The 16,701-nt window shown below is 51.9% G+C and overlaps 5 protein-coding genes across 5 annotated transcripts; 2 read left to right on the forward strand and 3 right to left on the reverse strand.

Annotated features, from left to right (window-relative positions):
* Positions 1-677: 677 nt before the first annotated feature.
* On the forward strand, positions 678-2,556 carry STEHIDRAFT_167179 (uncharacterized protein; the record flags this gene model as incomplete). Its single annotated transcript, XM_007302143.1, has 11 exons — positions 678-687; positions 743-780; positions 834-884; positions 937-1,027; positions 1,092-1,408; positions 1,475-1,591; positions 1,648-1,666; positions 1,729-1,774; positions 1,841-1,976; positions 2,040-2,060; positions 2,122-2,556. The coding sequence occupies 11 exons, from the start codon at positions 678-680 to the stop codon at positions 2,209-2,211; spliced, it is 936 nt and encodes a 311-aa protein (XP_007302205.1). The 3' UTR covers positions 2,212-2,556.
* Positions 2,557-2,687: 131 nt separating this feature from the next.
* On the reverse strand, positions 2,688-8,979 carry STEHIDRAFT_167180 (uncharacterized protein; the record flags this gene model as incomplete). Its single annotated transcript, XM_007302144.1, has 18 exons — positions 2,688-4,085; positions 4,139-4,351; positions 4,407-4,550; positions 4,635-4,847; positions 4,901-5,044; positions 5,112-5,345; positions 5,393-5,536; positions 5,596-5,829; positions 5,894-6,233; positions 6,304-6,325; positions 6,389-7,166; positions 7,231-7,248; positions 7,299-7,687; positions 7,744-8,001; positions 8,067-8,177; positions 8,244-8,390; positions 8,484-8,831; positions 8,896-8,979. The coding sequence occupies 18 exons, from the start codon at positions 8,977-8,979 to the stop codon at positions 2,843-2,845; spliced, it is 5,064 nt and encodes a 1,687-aa protein (XP_007302206.1). The 3' UTR covers positions 2,688-2,842.
* Positions 8,980-9,700: 721 nt separating this feature from the next.
* STEHIDRAFT_155042 (uncharacterized protein) lies at positions 9,701-10,924 on the forward strand (the record flags this gene model as incomplete). The annotated part of the gene is made up of 1 exon (XM_007302145.1): positions 9,701-10,924. The coding sequence occupies one exon, from the start codon at positions 9,701-9,703 to the stop codon at positions 10,922-10,924; it is 1,224 nt and encodes a 407-aa protein (XP_007302207.1).
* Positions 10,925-11,524: 600 nt separating this feature from the next.
* STEHIDRAFT_109572 (uncharacterized protein) lies at positions 11,525-13,243 on the reverse strand (the record flags this gene model as incomplete). Its single annotated transcript, XM_007302146.1, has 1 exon — positions 11,525-13,243. One exon carries the CDS (start codon positions 13,241-13,243, stop codon positions 11,525-11,527), a length of 1,719 nt encoding a protein of 572 aa, XP_007302208.1.
* Positions 13,244-13,759: 516 nt separating this feature from the next.
* On the reverse strand, positions 13,760-16,697 carry STEHIDRAFT_120017 (uncharacterized protein). The gene is made up of 9 exons (XM_007302147.1): positions 16,318-16,697; positions 15,596-16,103; positions 15,300-15,513; positions 15,128-15,234; positions 15,021-15,064; positions 14,687-14,954; positions 14,419-14,594; positions 14,033-14,344; positions 13,760-13,953 (listed from the first exon to the last, which is right to left on the reverse strand). Exons 1-3 carry the CDS (start codon positions 16,647-16,649, stop codon positions 15,301-15,303), a joined length of 1,053 nt encoding a protein of 350 aa, XP_007302209.1. The 5' UTR covers positions 16,650-16,697; the 3' UTR covers positions 13,760-13,953; positions 14,033-14,344; positions 14,419-14,594; positions 14,687-14,954; positions 15,021-15,064; positions 15,128-15,234; position 15,300.
* Positions 16,698-16,701: the final 4 nt, after the last annotated feature.

Consider the following 16,701-nt stretch of genomic DNA (forward strand, 5'->3'; position numbering starts at 1 on the left):
GCCAGCTGCCAACATACCAGCCCCCGCATATGAAAACAATGGGGAGCTGTTTTCCTTTTTGGCAAACAACCCGTTCGCGTACGAGTTGACTCCCGAGGGTGAGTTCAGATTTACGGGTGGCGAGGGCGAGTTCAGATTCCCGGGTGGCGTTCAGTGAAAAGGCCGGGTGGTGCCGAGTTGTAGTGCAGGAGCATATATCGTACAGTTGTATGTTGTACTCGAAGAACAAATGCATAGACATGTGCAAAAACAATTTCTCTGACACATATACAGCCTTGCGAGTACCCATGAACATTTATGAGAATAAAGGAGGCCGGAAAGCGCTAGCAATAACTCTTTCTTTACGATGGGTCTGTCGTTTTGACTCTGGTATGTAAGCGGCACGGCGGATATCCGGACCGGGCTCGATCTAAGGCCTCCTTCCAGCTCGAGCACAACTCTCATTGTGCTGTAAATGGCGCATATGTAACTCAGAAAACATATATATACATTACTTGGATAAGTGGTTTATATACCCGTACACTAGTTACACAGCGGGGTAAACGCTAAAGGACGATAATGCATGTACGCCACTGTGGTGTGCCGCCGGCACAACATGGCGCAAGTTGGGCGATTATAGTGTGCCTGGCCACTGTGACTGTGGCGTATTTCGTCCACCCTCTCATGAAGAGGACGGGATGGATGAAAGTGAGCGGTTACCTGGATAGTTTGTATCCGTAATTTGACTCTAGGTTATACGCAGTCCTGATATCCTCCGACTTCCAACAAATCGTGGATGATGTGAGTAGCGCACTCTTACGGATTTAGACTGTCTGAGGCTAACGAGCACACAGGATCTTCGAAAGCACCTGGTTGACCCCTTGCCAACTGGAAGCAGATTGACCGTGCGTTGACCTTATTTGACATTATCGCGCCCGTAATGACCATTCATCTTAGGCAATTTTCGATTCTTGTCATTCGGGGACCATGCTCGATCTTCCACACTACCGCTGCAACTCCTTTCGGGCAGAACGGCGCGATTCACTGCGTACGTGTCTACACCTTGCATACCCTCTGGACTATGCAGTTTACTTACTATGCCTTTCTACCAGCCGTCGCCCCTACTAGCCCAGAGGACGAGCTCTCCGTCATGGCTTTGCGAACGCGCTCTACCCGCCGAGCTCGCACCGTGGCCACCGAAGCCGAACTCAAGCAGCGCGGCAAGCCCATCGTGAAGGCGAAATTCACCAAGTTTAAGGCGGTCGTGAGGGCGATCATGATGATGAAGTCAGCGAGAAGCCGCGTCAAGTCGTCTGCAATCATGCCTTACACCAAGATCCGTCAGTCCGTGTCCGTCGCACACCCGGCTTCAGCTACCCATAAATGTGGTCCCCGTTGTCGATTGGAGATCAAGGCCGTACCCACCGTCGTATGTCCACTGACCCTCTATCCCTCCAGACGCCGAACTTTACGCTTGGTTATTGTTCATCCTCAGATATCTATCTCTGCTTGCGAGGATCACCAGCGAAGTTGGGAGGTCGATTTCGACGGAGATGGTTCTGAGTCTATCCACTCTGCATCTAGCGTGTCCTCTAACGGCTCCATGACGAAGGTGGGCTCCATTCACAATCATACTCCCCGTGATTAGCCTGATGTCATTTTTCTCAGGCTTTGATCAATATTCTGGGTGAGTACAGCTCCACATATGATACTCGTTGTACAACTAGTTAGACTTTTGCGTTATGGTAGAGAACACGCCTTCCATTTCCGTGGAGCATATGCACCTCAAACTAAGGTGAGCCCTCCAATCTGGACTATCATATATCGCATATTGATGCACGCTGTTATTCATTCATACCAGCGACCATCTGTGGCAAGACGCATTCGCCAAACAAAGATTCGCCATCCGCTTCATCAAACAACATGGCGCGAAGTATACCAAGAAACAGATCGAGAAGATGAAAGAGGATCTCGAGTTTGATGTGCAAACGCCGCAGGTGGGTGTCTTGACTTGTCCTTCGGAGATGGTCCGGAATCTGACCGATGGTTGGTGCATTCAGATCGGGAGCCTTGCGCCCTTGGTGAGCTTTCTTCTGCTACAAAGACGCCTTGCACCCATGCTCATAGGACCTACCGTTCCAGCGCGGCGATGAAATTTTCATCGTGGGCCGTCGCGATGTTCGCGGTCCTTCGACCTTTGGCTTCGTGCCCCGTCTCATCAAGAATATGTAGTTGAGACGGTCTATCTCGGACACATGGGACAAGTTTCTCTGATTTTTGCTGCTTTTGTATCGCTTTATGTCTCGTACCACTTTCATCTATCTTCGTTGTATACCCTAGGCTTCACTTTGACATTGCTCTCTCATAATTCGCCTTATTCCTCCATGTTTTCTTCGTCGCTGCTCTGTATTTCTTTCACACTCGGCATTTCCTTCCCGTCCGGCATTTCCTTCATACTCGGCATTTCTTTCATTATTCGGCATTTCCTTCTCTTCCAGTAGCCCGTTCAATTCTCTGGTTCATTCACAATGTTGTCATTACTTCCTCGCACGCACACTTATTGCAGTCTTAACCCCTAATAATCACATATCCAACCATACACGCCCGCATACTTTCTACGACTTGATACGCGTCACCCCTTTCGCTATGTAGTGACGGAGTCTCCCTCCCTTGATTGTGATAGGAACAATTGATAATATAGTTGTATACGTTCAGCAACCATTATAGGACATTAAGCATAAAAATCTAGTACGACGTCGAGGGCACGAAAGAGGAATGGAGCAGGATACGAAGATAAGTCATGTACAACTCTGCCCTTGCCTACCACCAGCACCACCACCCACTCCGCCACACTTCCAACCACTCAATCTGAATCAAGCGTAAGGTCGATGTCCACGTTCTGAATGTTGGCTTTTCGCTTGGTAGGGACCGTCTTGGACGTGGGTTGATTCGAAGCCGAGGGCTGTCGTTGTACATTCGATGCAGCGATGGGCATGGCAGGATGAGCGTTTGAGGAACTAGGGACTGGGTGTGAAGGCGCAACACGGGCCACAGTATTTCCCGCCTGAAGGGCTTGTGGGGAAGCAACCGTGGGGGTGGCCGTCGAGGTTGAAGAGACGGGGACCGGAGCAGTATTGGCTGAAGGTTGATCTGGACGAGTGGCTATATTAGGCTGAGGGTGGGGCACAGGAGGTGCGTCCGGTGTGGGTAGAGTCAGGGCGTTCGATAACCCTTTGAGTGCAAGAACAACAGCGCCGAGTCCTCCAGGATGGTGGGTCCAAAGCCTGGACAAAAACGCCTGGTTCCCAACACTCATCAGGAGCTTTATACCCTCTTCGCTCCTCTTCTTCCAAATTTCAGCCTCCAAGAATGCGTCGGACTTCGTGATCTCCAGTCCATGTGGCGAGCCGTGTCGGACGGTGTTGAGTGTGAGACCGGGAAGGCCATGGAGTTTGAGTTCGACATGTTGCCTGCGGGCTTGAGCTGCTCGCCACACCACTTTTGCGTCCGGCTTGGCAATGAGTCTGTTGACCTCTTGACAGTCGGTGCAAGTGCATGTCGATTTGGCGCCCTTCCAGACGCGACTGGTAGGGGAGGGTTTGGGACCGAGGAGGCCTGTGGCGTAGGTCTTGATGGCCTCGCGGAAGAAGATATCGAATGGAGGTGTGTCGAGTGCGAGTTGGTGCTTCTGCAGGAGCTTCACGACGATGGGGAATAAAGGGAGCAGGGTGTGTTGGATGGCGTCCTGACTGACGCAGATGGTGAAGAGTTTGTGGAATAGATGAGAAGACGAAAGGAAGTTGCTCGTCTCTATGCAGAGAGTGAGTAGATCGCTCATGGTAGTGACGACTGCCGGCGTTGCAGGCGGTACGTTGAACCCGTATCTCCCACCGTAACCGTATGTAGGAGGAGGTGGCGGTGGCGGAGCGGCAGCTTGGATGGGAGTCTGTATTATTGCGGTGTCGACGAGGTTTGTGATGAAGGTTTTGAAAGGGTCATGCGTCCACCCGTGTTGCATAAGTGAGGCTCGTTGCGACTGGATTGTTCGAATGAAATGTTTCCAGAAATCCACACCACACGCAAACTTGCGTAGCTTAGGAAATAGCCTAACACGAACCTTGGTCAGCAGAGATAGGTGAGAGGATCCGTAATGACATACACTGTTGGCCCGAAGGCGGGGTCTCGTTGCATCTCGAGCATGAAGCATGGGACGTCGTTGTTCGTTGGCTTTTGGATCCTGTCGAATGCTGCCCGCCTCTGAATTTCGATGAAATCGCCGAAGACGGGCTGTCCACGCATGAGCGTGGCGACGCCCTCGAATACAGCAAAGAGCTGCTGGTTGCTCGTACACGGTGCGAGCAGGCGTGCGATACTGTCGTGCCAGCTAGTGAGCTTTATCAAACATTCGACATGAAACGGAGACATACGGTTGCACGAGTAGCGGCACGATCATCTCTCGCCAGTTCACAGGCAGCCCCACACATTCATTCTTCTCCTCTGCGATGAGCTGTGCAATGAATTCGTTCCAAAAACCTATTTCGACCGTTTCTTGTGACAGCTTTGGGATCAAACTGAACAGTTATCTTAACAAAGCGCAGCCGAACGAACGAACGAACGAACGAACGAACGAACGAACGAACGAACGAAGCACTCACTAACTGGCCATAAAGTCTTTGTCGGCCGTGACCAATTTGACGAAGAGTGGTACGTCCTCTTCTCTAGGTGCCACGAGCGATCGTACGGCCCATGAACGTTGATCGCTACTCCACGTCTTCAGAGCATCACTTCCAGGTACCAACCGTCCAATTTGCTCTATGAGAGTGAATCGACCAACATTGGAAGTCATGCCTAGAAGAGCACTCTCGAATCTAAAGACGATTTAGTAAGTTATGTATTCGAGTGACAGAATGACATTGCTTACACGGGTCGGGCAACTGCAAAAACAGGATCAAACCAACCGTCGAATCTTTCACCACCTTGTCCTTGCGATCGTAGATGTAGATGCTCGATGAAATCCGTCCACAACGCAGCAGACAAATTGGACGATACGAACTGAGGGAGAACTCTGATGGAAATTCGTCAAAAGGGTGAGCGTTTCACACAAGACCTAAATCGAACGAAATGCAACGTACATGTCTCGTAGCTTGGGCAGAGCTCCTAAGGCCGAAGCAGCAGATACAATGTAAGGAATGTCGTTCGAGTTCACAGCTTTCAAATTCGTGAGAGCCTGGTCCCGTTTGCTATCGAACCACGTCGAGAAGGGTGGCGTAAAACCGTCAGGAATGGCTTGCTGAAGTTGATCAATGATCTGGAACCGGTGAGCATTCGACTCGGCCGTAAGGAGTGCTTTCTCGAACCTTAGGGCGCTGTAAGTAAAGTCTTACATCGAAATCAACAGAATTCAAAAACTTACACTGGTCCGGCGGCTGCGATGACGGGCTCCACCCAACCTTGAAAGTTGCTATGACTAGGGTCTTGCGTCCACTGGCGCATGTGTTGGATAAATGTTTTCCACCAATCCAGCGGAAGGTTGAAGGCGACGAGCTGCGGTATGATCCTACACAGACAAATGTATTCAGAACAGTTTTAAGGATGCGGAAGAAAGAGACAACTGACGTGTCTCTCAAGATAGCCCACCCTCCTTGGGTCGATGCCGCAGATACGATGGACGAGATGTCGTTGATTCCGACCTGGCGTAATGATCTCAAAACCTGGACGCTCTTTGCATCGAACCATCCATCTGGTGCATTCCAGAACGGTTGGATGGAGACCTTAGGATGAGACTGAAGAATTGAGATAAAGTCCAGGCGAGCGGTCGTTGAAGTCGTGTTGGAGATCACATTGTCGAGTCTGAAAGCAATTCAAGGTAAGCAGTTCATCGCAGTTAAATTGAAGCAAGAAAGGTAGAACGTACACGGGCCCAACAGATGGGAACGCAAACTTGTCATATGCAGCCACAAGCCTCGTAGCACCGAAGACAGAGACGTTGCTCCCTGCTCTGCACGAATTGACTGCTCTAAGCCACAGTGCAGGGTCTTGCCATCGGACAGCCAAGTCAGCTACCAAGCGTCCTGTCTCTGTTGAGATCGCAGCCGAGGAAAGAGCGATATCGACTAGGTCAAGGTCATGCTTTGACGGTGTAGTAGATTTGTTGGCGCGGAGTGAGGCTATGGCGGCGGCTGTACCTCCCATTGAAGTCACAACGGAGACGTTCTGTGAATCTGGCCATATTAGAAGGACGGTTCGGCGGTAGACTGAAAGATATGCAAAGGTATGCATCTGTCAGAGAAGATCAATTTGAATTTAGATAGACGCAGAGCGTACAGTATTCCAAAGATCCTGCCCACTGTGTGAACAGAAGATAAATGAGTGACTGTCCGGGCGCTGAGAAATAAGATAGGAGACGTACATTTCCCTGATAGCCTTCATACTCCTGGTCATCTGGTGTTTCGTCGTCAAAATAATTCTCATCTACCATGAGTTCATCCATCTCCAACGCCACCTCCCTACCAAGGCACTCTCCGTTTGGGCCAGAAATGAGCTGCACCGTGCAGCTCGTATGTTCGATCTCACCCATCGTTACACCCTCGTCCCCCTGGTATCCGTACTGCCGTCCACGCCCATACCGACCATATCCGCGATAGCCCCCATAATCTTCCTCCGCTTCTCCTGACTGGGTGAATTTGAGACTCCCAAGTCCGAGTTGAAACCCTTCCTGTTCGCATACTTCTCGCAGGTTGAGGACCATAGACCGGTCTCGACCTTTGAGCTTGTCGAATGAGAGGTTCGCATGCGAATACTGGTGATCAAGGATATACGCTAGCTTCTGGGGCAACTCCTGGCCCGTCACAGGATCCTCGCCATCGATCTCAGCGTGCCGCCACGCCTTCAATACGCGTTCTAGATCTTCAACAGGACCATCGAGCGAAGGGGGTTTGGGGACATAAGGAGCGCTGGGATTTCGGATGAGGTTGAAGGAAAGAGCAAGCCGGAAGCCTGAGGTAACAGGTTTGACTTCGTGGACGACGTCGGTGTACCAGGATAGGGCTGTGGTCGTGAAGAGACTGCCTTGGGCAGGATCAAACACCTTGCTTTTCTTGCCGTGAGAGATGTGGACTTCGCCGCCTTGAAATTGCGATGGTAGGACGATGACGATAGTGGCGAACATTCCGTTAGATTTTTCGGTGCTGAATGACGATAAGTTATTGAGAGGTCATGACGAATGATATCAGAGCTATTTGTGGCACGTACTCTTGGTGTGCGTGAAAGCTAGAGAAGGTAATCAGCAGAGTCTTTGACCAGTGACAGAATGGACGTACTGTGAGCCCGTCTCATAGAGTAGCATCTTATACAACTCCATCCTTGGCACCGCATCCGCCGGAACACCTAGATCGGTACACACCTTCCTTACCACCGTCTCATTCAACCACCCATTCCAATCAGGATTCCCGAATTTAACCTTGTCGGGCTCCAGCTCCCACGTATCTCGGACCTCAGTATCCACCACCGTTCGCTCCCCTTTTCCGAACGGTGCGCGATTGCAGACTGTGCGGAGGCGAGAGGCTTCTGTGACACTCAGAGGGAGACCGAGCGTTCCGAAGCCGGTGATGGATATGGCGGGATTTGGAGGCGTAGTATAGGAGGTCATGGAGGCGAATGTACCGGGTGAGGCACTGAAGGAGGAATCCAGGACCGCGCGGAGCTCGTCCTATACGTATAAAAGCATGAGAACATACCTAATAGGTATCACAGAATAGAACTAACCTTGATGCACTCCTCCAGACGTTCGTAATCCGACTCTTCTTCTGAATCTTCCTCATCCTCATCTTTGCTATCGTCAGACGAAATTTCCACGACCTCTTCAGTCAATTGCACTCGATCTGGGGCGTGAGTGGAGCCGGAGGAGCCTTCGACGGCGGCGATAACTTGTGCTGTGGGCTGTGTATCGAGACCCGTTGTGGCGACTACACCCTGCATAGGCACATCACCATCCGACCTTGCAGTAATATGGTGGCTGTGAGACTGTGGAAAGCCGCAGAATATATCAGTGTACGAATTGGAGAACTAGGCTTTCGAATGCAACTTACTTCGCTGCGAGGGGTCTTGGAAGGATCCTGAGCACTCTCCACCACACTTTCGTTCTCCACTGCCCGGATAACCTGGCCAGTGACCGCCAATGGGATTTCGGGTAGTACAGCCTATAGTGATCATTTATTCGTAATTGTAAGCCATCAGATCTATCCAGAGTTCAAGCTACGACAAACCTCGGTGCCACTGTCGACGGACTGTGGCCCATCACGAGGATCGTTACTGGCAGTTGGGGCATCACCGTGCTTAGTCCCAGAAGGAACTTCAACTACGCTGTCTCGGTCGTTGCGTTTTCTGCCCCGTGAGTCGAGCGAACCAGAGGCCTGAAATACCCATCTCGTCAGCAAAAACATCTTCCTAGGACTGCAAACCGAATATAGGCCGATGAAGCACAAACAAAATCAATATTGACTGACGGCCATTGAATGGGGGTTCCCTGTTTTTCCGTTTGTCCCTGGTATAGCTACACGTTCATCACTCGTGGGGATCTCGCTACTTGTCTCCTCCATCCTAACTAGCGATTTGGTAACCTCTTCCTCGCTGTCATGCTCCTTGCAGACCTCAGAGCCCAACCTATGATGCTCGAGTATATCATCGGTGTTCGTTATCTCCTGGGACTGTGAGTCCTGACTCTCGCCTGCTGCCGGTGGATAGGCCATCTGCTTCGAGCCCTCCACCGTATCCTCCACAATCGACATCTTTACATCTTCATTGCTTCCAGATCGGCTACCAGGAGTGGCGTCGGTATCAGTTTCTGAATTATCCTATGATTTATAGCAAAATATCTTAGTCGCTCCAAAGCTAGTCTCCGCTCGTGCCACCTCGTACCTTCACGTTAGAGCCCGACTGCGTACACTGAACCGGGACAGGAGAATTTCCCTCTGGTGTTGTATGAGTTGGTTCCGATAGCATTTTCGTACCGGTGGGTAAATGGAGTATTATTTCGGCCCTCTATTGGGGGGACGGACAAGTAGGGAGTGTAAAATAGATGAGAGTAAAGAAGACGAAAAGAAAAGACGCGTCCAGTACGCGCTGTAACGCGACGCTGACGTAAAGCGTGTTCCTTACGTCAGCATCCCACAGTTCTAAATTCTAACACGCGTCGTCTTCTTTGGCTCTCTTCACTGACTATGGTTGCATGTACCTCGTCAGCCTACAGTGGTCTGAATTATGTCCCTCTCAAGGGATGTGGGAGTCTACCGCTGACAGAGAATAAAAATTTCCGTGGTCCGAAGTGACCTCGACTGCCTAGATTTCCTCACTTCCACCTGAGATTCTCTCGTTAATCTTCCGTCATGTTGCACCTCCACTCGGAGCTGGAGAAATCCCCGTGGATTTTACAGAACCTCCATGGTCTACAACCGAGAAAAAGATCTCCACGACATCTAATCAGCCATTCGCACTTCGCAGGTCTGTCAACTATGGCGCTCAGTCGCACTGGACAACCCCAAAATGTGGTCGAACCTTTGGCTTAAAAACACGCATTGGCGGAACGAAATGTTGACCCGCACTCGCCAAGCACCTTTGTCTCTTGTTCGGGTCTCACCCCGAAGCAAACATATCAACCTTGATGACTCTCGCTTCTCTTTCATATCGTGTTGAATACCTCTGAGTAAATGTTAGGGCTTGCGACATGGAGGGGCTCCTCAACGGCGCACCATCTCATCCTACGCCTCTTCTATCGCGTCTTCACCTCCGACTTCCCCCATATCCGGATCTCCGCAACGCCGTATTCGTCGAGATCCTATTCGACTTTCTGGGCAGAGATGCCCCTCTCCTTCGCTCACTATGCATTCAAGGCGTGTTTGGGTTCGACAACCTCCTTCGATCACCGATTCTCCGGAACTTAACGGAGTTGAGACTCTCTCAGACGGGGAGATGTCAGGAAACATTCGACGACATCTGGCGCGCTATCACGCCCATCCGTCATCAACTCGAGACCCTTGTCCTAGACGACGTCTTACCCTTCATCCCCAGCAAGCGTTTTGTACCTTTCGATAATGGGAACGCGTGCGTTATTGAGCTCCCGAACCTTACCCATCTCGAAATTTCAGGCCAAATCCGGGGGTGCTGCTGGTTCGCTAGGCGCATCAAAGTCTCCCCCGATGCTGTCGTTTTCTGCGACGTCGTACACGAAGAAATGCTCGATAGAAAGGCGTCGGAATATGCCCCGCGCTTGCTCCAGCCCATGCCGAACATCTCTTCCCTGCCCCTGAAATCGCTATACGTCTTTGTCTCCTCCTATCACAATTGCCCCACTATCAAATGTGGCACCAGTCGCTTCCTCGGTGTCCCCCAGTCCTCGGACAAGGTGTTCGCCACCGGTGCCCAGTTCACCATCGCATTCGACCTGTCAGAAACATACATTCGTTACGAAGCCGACCGCCCAGAAGACGACCTTACGCTTCACTCCCTCATATGTGATCATCTCGTTCTGGATCATGTACAGGACTTCGTGATCGTCCAACGTGGGGTCGCACAACCAGAGCGATGGGGGAAGCTGTTGGGACGGCTGGGAAGCCTGGAGACGTTGATTTTGGGATGGAAGGACCCCTTACCCATACTCGCGTTCATCTCTGGGCTCGATTCGGCTTCGTCTATCAAAGAGCGACTGCATCCGTCATATCCGGAAGGCTTGCTTCCACGCCTGACCACCCTTGTCCTCGCCAAGTGGGATTTCCAAGACGGTGTACCTTCGGTCCTGTTGGACTGCCTCCGCACGCTCGTAGATCGACGGAGCGCGGAGGCCGACGACACTGGGTTTGGGTTGAGAGAGTTGCGCCTGGTAGGATGTCAAGTGGCGGGAGGGCAGATTGAGACGTTGGAGAGAGCCGTTGAGAAGGTATTCGTGTGTTGACGATGGACACCTGGACTACGATTTCGCACTGAAGCATGGCGTCCGAAGCAGGGCGACGTTGCTATTTCCGTTGGTGTGCTGCTCAAAAGGTAGCGCATTTAGTATTCGTTTGACGTTGCTGTTACTTTTCTTGGACCTTGTGCTTGCGATGTTTTGCGGCGAGACCGACGCCACGACGTCGACGTTTCCCTTCGTTTTCCCCCATTCGAAGATACGGCGTGTCTGCGATTGTTTGGGAATTTGTACCTTGTACTCTACGAAATCAGCTGTATCAATCATTGTCTTGTAGCCTCTTCGGTTTTTTGTTGCCGTCCTCCTTACTTGTCTTGATCACCTCTCCAAGATACCGTACCTGTATTGATAACCTGCCCATGACGTCCAAAGAGGCCCGTATGACCAGTTCTTTCTCCAATTAACGTCGTCATTTTCCCAAAATACCTGAAAGGACTGGGTTGTATCTGCAATAACGGAACGGGATGTTACGGGGACAAATGACCTCCCTCACATAGGTAATCACCGACCGGTCCCTTCTGCATATACACCGAGCGAAAGGCATTCTCATTATTGCCTGGCGTCGAGGCCTAGCTGCGCCCGTGGTAATCAATCTGACACCTCTCCGTCCAGACAAACCTTCGAAACAACACCCTCGAACGCCTGCACCTGAGTCTCCGTAATATGACAGTCGACGAATTGCAGCTCCGCCAAGCCCCCTCCAGTTCTATGATGAGGTGGGTCCGATTGGCTCGCGAGCCTACGAAGGACATCTAGAAGAAGTGCAGGTATACCAACCTCGCCTTCGCCTTCGCCGAGTAAGTCCTCATCGCCCACGATGACCGTAGCTGCATTCATCGATTCAAGAGGTAAGGGGTTCCCGACGTGGGTTTCTCGAAAGTCCCACGAGAGGAGATAGAGGGTGGTCAGGCGCGGGAGCGGGCATGTTGCGCCGAATGTCTCGAGCCACTCTTCAGATGCGGCTGAAGACGAGAGTACTCCTGCTAAAAGAGCGAGGATCGGCAGAGACTCCTTCGACCGAAGTACCAACCTCTCAACACCTGTCAATCGTCCCAGAAGCTTGATCCAACGATTCGGTTCGGCGAGGCCAACTTGCTGGAGAACGACGTCTTGGACGGAGTCAAGATATAGACAATGACATATGGCATACACGATGGTGAATTCGTCCTCTGCCGGTGCAAGATCTACTAGGTCGAAATGGATGGTTAGTTGGGTTCCAGTGGCGAACGACTTCGGCTCATCACGAAGGGGGCCAACAAGACGCCCAGCGCCACATTTGAAAACAGGGACATCGGGGTAGTCCTCCGCGCAACCCACAGAGAAGAAGAGGGAACGTAGTTGAATAGTTGACATCCTCGGTATAGGATGTAGCATCGATGGGAAGTATTCCGCGACAGCTCGGCCGTCTACATCTTCGGTGTGCGTGATCGCGTAGAAGACTTTGGCGTGCGGAGAAATCTTGAGTTGTTTCGTGAAAGATGCACAAGCGTGACTTTGTGCGCTGATTTCGAGGTGGGTGAGTTTCGGAAGGTCGATGACAGACGCTCTCCCAGCGTCTAGGGGCCAGGAGGGATCGGAAGAGAAGTATGGGAGGACATTGTGAAGGACAAGTGTTTCTAGCCGATTGCGGATGCGGTAGATCGCGGACCAGACAATGTCCAAGCCAGTGGAACATCCCGGGCGTGACAGTCTTAACTCCGTCAGATTATCCAGAATGCGTGACTGAAGAAGGTTCTTGGAAGATAACCGGCCTTCGATACAGAGAGAACGGAGTCTGGGTGTGTCTGAGGCAAACAGATTGCGGGGGATATCGAGGACTGGCGATGGGTTACATAGTTTAAGACTGAATGTCTCTAGGAGAGGGGCAGAGTGAGAGAATGGACCGTTGAAGAGGGTCGGTGTATCGCCTCGCTTGACTCTCAGACGCAAGTATTTAACACGATGTAAAAGGGAGATAAGAGGCATCATTGCCGATATGCCTTTTTTGTCATCGAGATGTATAAGCATAAGAGGTGCGTCGCGAGTGCGGGTAAGCATTTCGTAGCGCCAGTGGTCATTTTCTACCCAGATGTTCGACCACAGGTTGGCGGCACCAAGAGCCACTGCGCGCCACTGCTGGCAGACCTGCGAGACATGGATGAGTGACCGAATGTCATTGATATCACTTGTTCGTTGATAGGTTTGCCAATGACCATCAATGCTAACTGGAATCTCTGCTGCAGCCGCCAATGGTGCAACATCGTGAAAGATCAAGCGTAGGATATCGTCCGGAATTCGAGGATACGGATAGAGGCAGCTCGAAGCCATTGTGGCGGAGGGTGTTTAGAGCTTGTGTATGGGGATCATGGAGGAAAATAGACGACAGCGGTCGATGATGAGCCATTCTGGTGCCTGCAAGCTATGTACAAGAAATAACATACCTGAGGATTGATTCGTGTTGGTCGAGACAAAGGCGCTCAGAGCCGAATCCGGGGATGGTGAGCCCGCACAAGCAACTTCCTTTCTCGGATGTGCCCCGCGCGTTGGCTCTCGGCCGCTTCCGATGTCCCGTCGCGCTCTCGACTTTGCATATCGCTCGACTTAGCCACAATTTAGCCTCGGCCGCTCACTCTCTTTGCTTGCACCATTATATATCTTCTTGCTTTTGTATTCTACTGGTGTAAAGCTGAAAGCAATGGTAAATGTACTCTAGTCCTTTGAATACGACTGATGCCTCTTCGCGGATCCCTTCTCCGGTGATGGAGGCTCTAGTGCGGCACGTTTCCGTCGAAGTCGCTCCGTACCTGACGGCTTTGGGCCACTGTGGCGACCGTCTATACCGGTGTCCGTTATACTATGGCTGTCTCTACCTCCAGGGAATACTGGTGCACTCAGAACCGGCTTTTCTGGCAACGCTAAAGGCAAACTGGAGGCCTCAGCTTTGTCGCTAGTGGCACTGATCTTCATGATCCTGTCAAGCTGGTCGGCAAGCATTGTGATATGCTCTCGAGCGTCCGCGGCTTTCTTCATGTCGTCCGGTGAGAGTTCCCCCTCTAACTCCTTCAAGTACCCGCCCAGCTGACCAAGTCTTGGCGCCACACTCGTGAGATCGAATAGAACGCGTGCCAGCGTCTGTTGTTCGATGGCTCGGCGAGCGTTCCCATGCTCATCGAGGGCCGTGAATAAGAACTCGTCCTCTTCCCCAGCGTCCGTCGCCACGCTCTCCAGATCGCTCTCAATCTCCTCTTCGTCTTCGTCTGCGCCCTCGTCTTCGTCTCCTTCTATCTCTTCAAACAGGGTATCGTTGGCTTCTTGCGCTGTGGCGTCAATCACTGAGGCATCAATACCACGAGCAGGGGATGTTGATGCATCGGCAGGAGAGACCGCAAGGGCTGCGTGTGCGGAAGAGTCCTTCAATCTGCTTGAGAGGTTCGCGGCTTGGTGCGCTCGAGCTTCTTCTTCGGATGCTGGTAAGCTGACAATGGGCGTGTGTGGGTGCGTAGCTCGGAAAGCGTCCAACCGGAGCAGCGCTGCACGAAGATGCTTGCATGCTCCGCCAATGCGTGCGAAGTCAGGACATGAGCACGATGCGAATCCGTCAAGAGAAAGTGTGATGGAGTACAAGGACGGGTGGAGGTCGTATATAGTTGCGTATGCAGAGTAGCACGAGAAAAGAAAGGTGCGCGTGTGCTCTTCGTACGTGGGCTGACTGATTTGATCGTGTTGGAGAAGGTCGACAGCTGATTGCTGACGAGTTTCGTCTACGGATAGGTATGCGACCGGATGCAGGAATGCTTGACGCGACTTATCGCGAAGACCTTTCACGAGAGCGGCTCCACCGGGAAGCGAAAGGAGAAGATGATCCCATCGTGCGTCCTCTTCCCTTTCGAGGGTGCGCTGCTCGAAGATAGCCGGTAAGATCTTCTGGATCAGGAGTTTGATGAGGATGTCGATTCGGAGACGGCGGTTACCGCGCTGCCAACGACGGAGATGTCGTCGCTTTAGAACACCGTTGAATGACTCAAGATGGTTCGTCGTGGTGAGTACCCCCTCGATCTCGCATTCGAGTAGAACAGCGGCATATCGACGTCCGTATTCCGACCAGCTCCTCCACAAGGATTCGTCCTTCATCCAGTAACCCTCGCCAAGGTACGTGAGATGGTCCAACCCATTTTTCGCAACTGACGGATGATCCTGTTCCATCCCCTCCAGGAAAGCTCTCTCCTTCGCCAGCAGCTCCTTCGCCTGGTTAAAGTCCGTTGTGGATGCAAGTTCCGCTTCGACGCGTGACATGCGGGCCTTGACAGACATATGGACAGGTGATTTTCCTCGTAAGAGCTTGTTACGGTGGTTTCGCCATGACTGACGGAGGTGAAACTTGCAGATCAGCAACCATATATTTGGAAAGACTTGTGCGAGAGCGTTTCGCTCCATGAGGTCGGTATCGGTGATGGCGACGGCTGGGGAAAATCCTTCACCATTACGCTTTCCGAGGGTACCACGCCACTTCGAAAGAAGCTTTGCGAGGATCTCGGTATTGTAACCTGCGGCTGTGTGGCGATTTCCAGATGGAGCTGAGAATAGAAACAGCGCCAAAGGTTCGCCCCTCCGTTTCTCGTCCAGCCCCATCAGTATAAAGAGAAGTAGTTTCTTCTCACTGACTCCGAACGTTCCATCTAGCATTATCTGACTTTTGTGCCCGTGCGCCCACGCCGCCTCCTTCATCGCCTTCGTCGCAATGCAAACCTCGAAGCGATCACCCACTTGCGCTCGAGCCGAATAGTGGAATACCGCGGCTGCGATATCCGCGTTATAACGCGGTGAGTCCTTGTCCAGCCATTCGTCCACGTTGATGTGGGCCGCTTCTGTCACGTTGACACCGTGGAGGCGGTTGTACTGACGATACAACGAACGTGTGTCATGCCGCTTTATGAGCCAGCGGTAAGCAGAACCACTCTTTCGTAGATCTGAAGGCTGTTCGGGGTACAAGGACTGACGGAACATAGCCTTATTCTTCTCCATAATACCGTCCAAATTAACTCCTTCGGCGAGCTGCCGGAGAGCGACGGCGAAGACGGACGGATGAAGCGGTCGGGTGGGAATCGAAGTGTACTCAGCATCTAAGCACGGTTTGTTATGTTCCACCAAGCCACGTATACGAAGGATCTTCTGGGTCTCCGCAACATAGGTGAGTTCAACGTGCGCGGGGCATTCTGTGAAAGGTAGCGGGTTCTTTCGAGACTTTGTGCCTGCAGCGGAATGGTTATAACCGCATGCACTGTAAATCAGTTAGTTGACCTATTCTGTCTTGCCATGATTATGTTTGCACACACCACTGATATAAGACTCTCCAGGTCTTTTCCTTGTTCTGACCACTGGGTTGGCTCCATCTCGTATGCCAGCGGTTCGTCAGTGACTCCCGCGAGTCCGTGTCCAAGCCCAACGAGGCAAGGAGGGCTGCAGCGCTCAATTGGTCATCCTGGTCAAGACAGCGATAGAGGTGTTCGAATGCGAGACCCGCCAGGTATAGACGCTCAATCTCCGAGCGTTGACATTCTGTGGGACGAAGGTGGTCGAGATAGATTTGGGCGCCGACGCGACGCGACGAAAGATCAACATGGGCGCCGCTCGCCTCTAGGGGTGTCACGATGATGAAGGGATCCTTGCGAGATTTTTTGTTGGGCTTTTTGCTGGACTTTACGCTGTGCTGGGCAGAGGGAGTAGTGGTAGACATCTTTTTTGAGGCTTGTCAGGGAGCAACAAGTATTCAATTCGTTTCAAAGGGA

Source organism: Stereum hirsutum (assembly GCF_000264905.1).
Source record: "Stereum hirsutum FP-91666 SS1 unplaced genomic scaffold STEHIscaffold_4, whole genome shotgun sequence".
Classification (NCBI taxonomy): domain Eukaryota; kingdom Fungi; phylum Basidiomycota; class Agaricomycetes; order Russulales; family Stereaceae; genus Stereum; species Stereum hirsutum.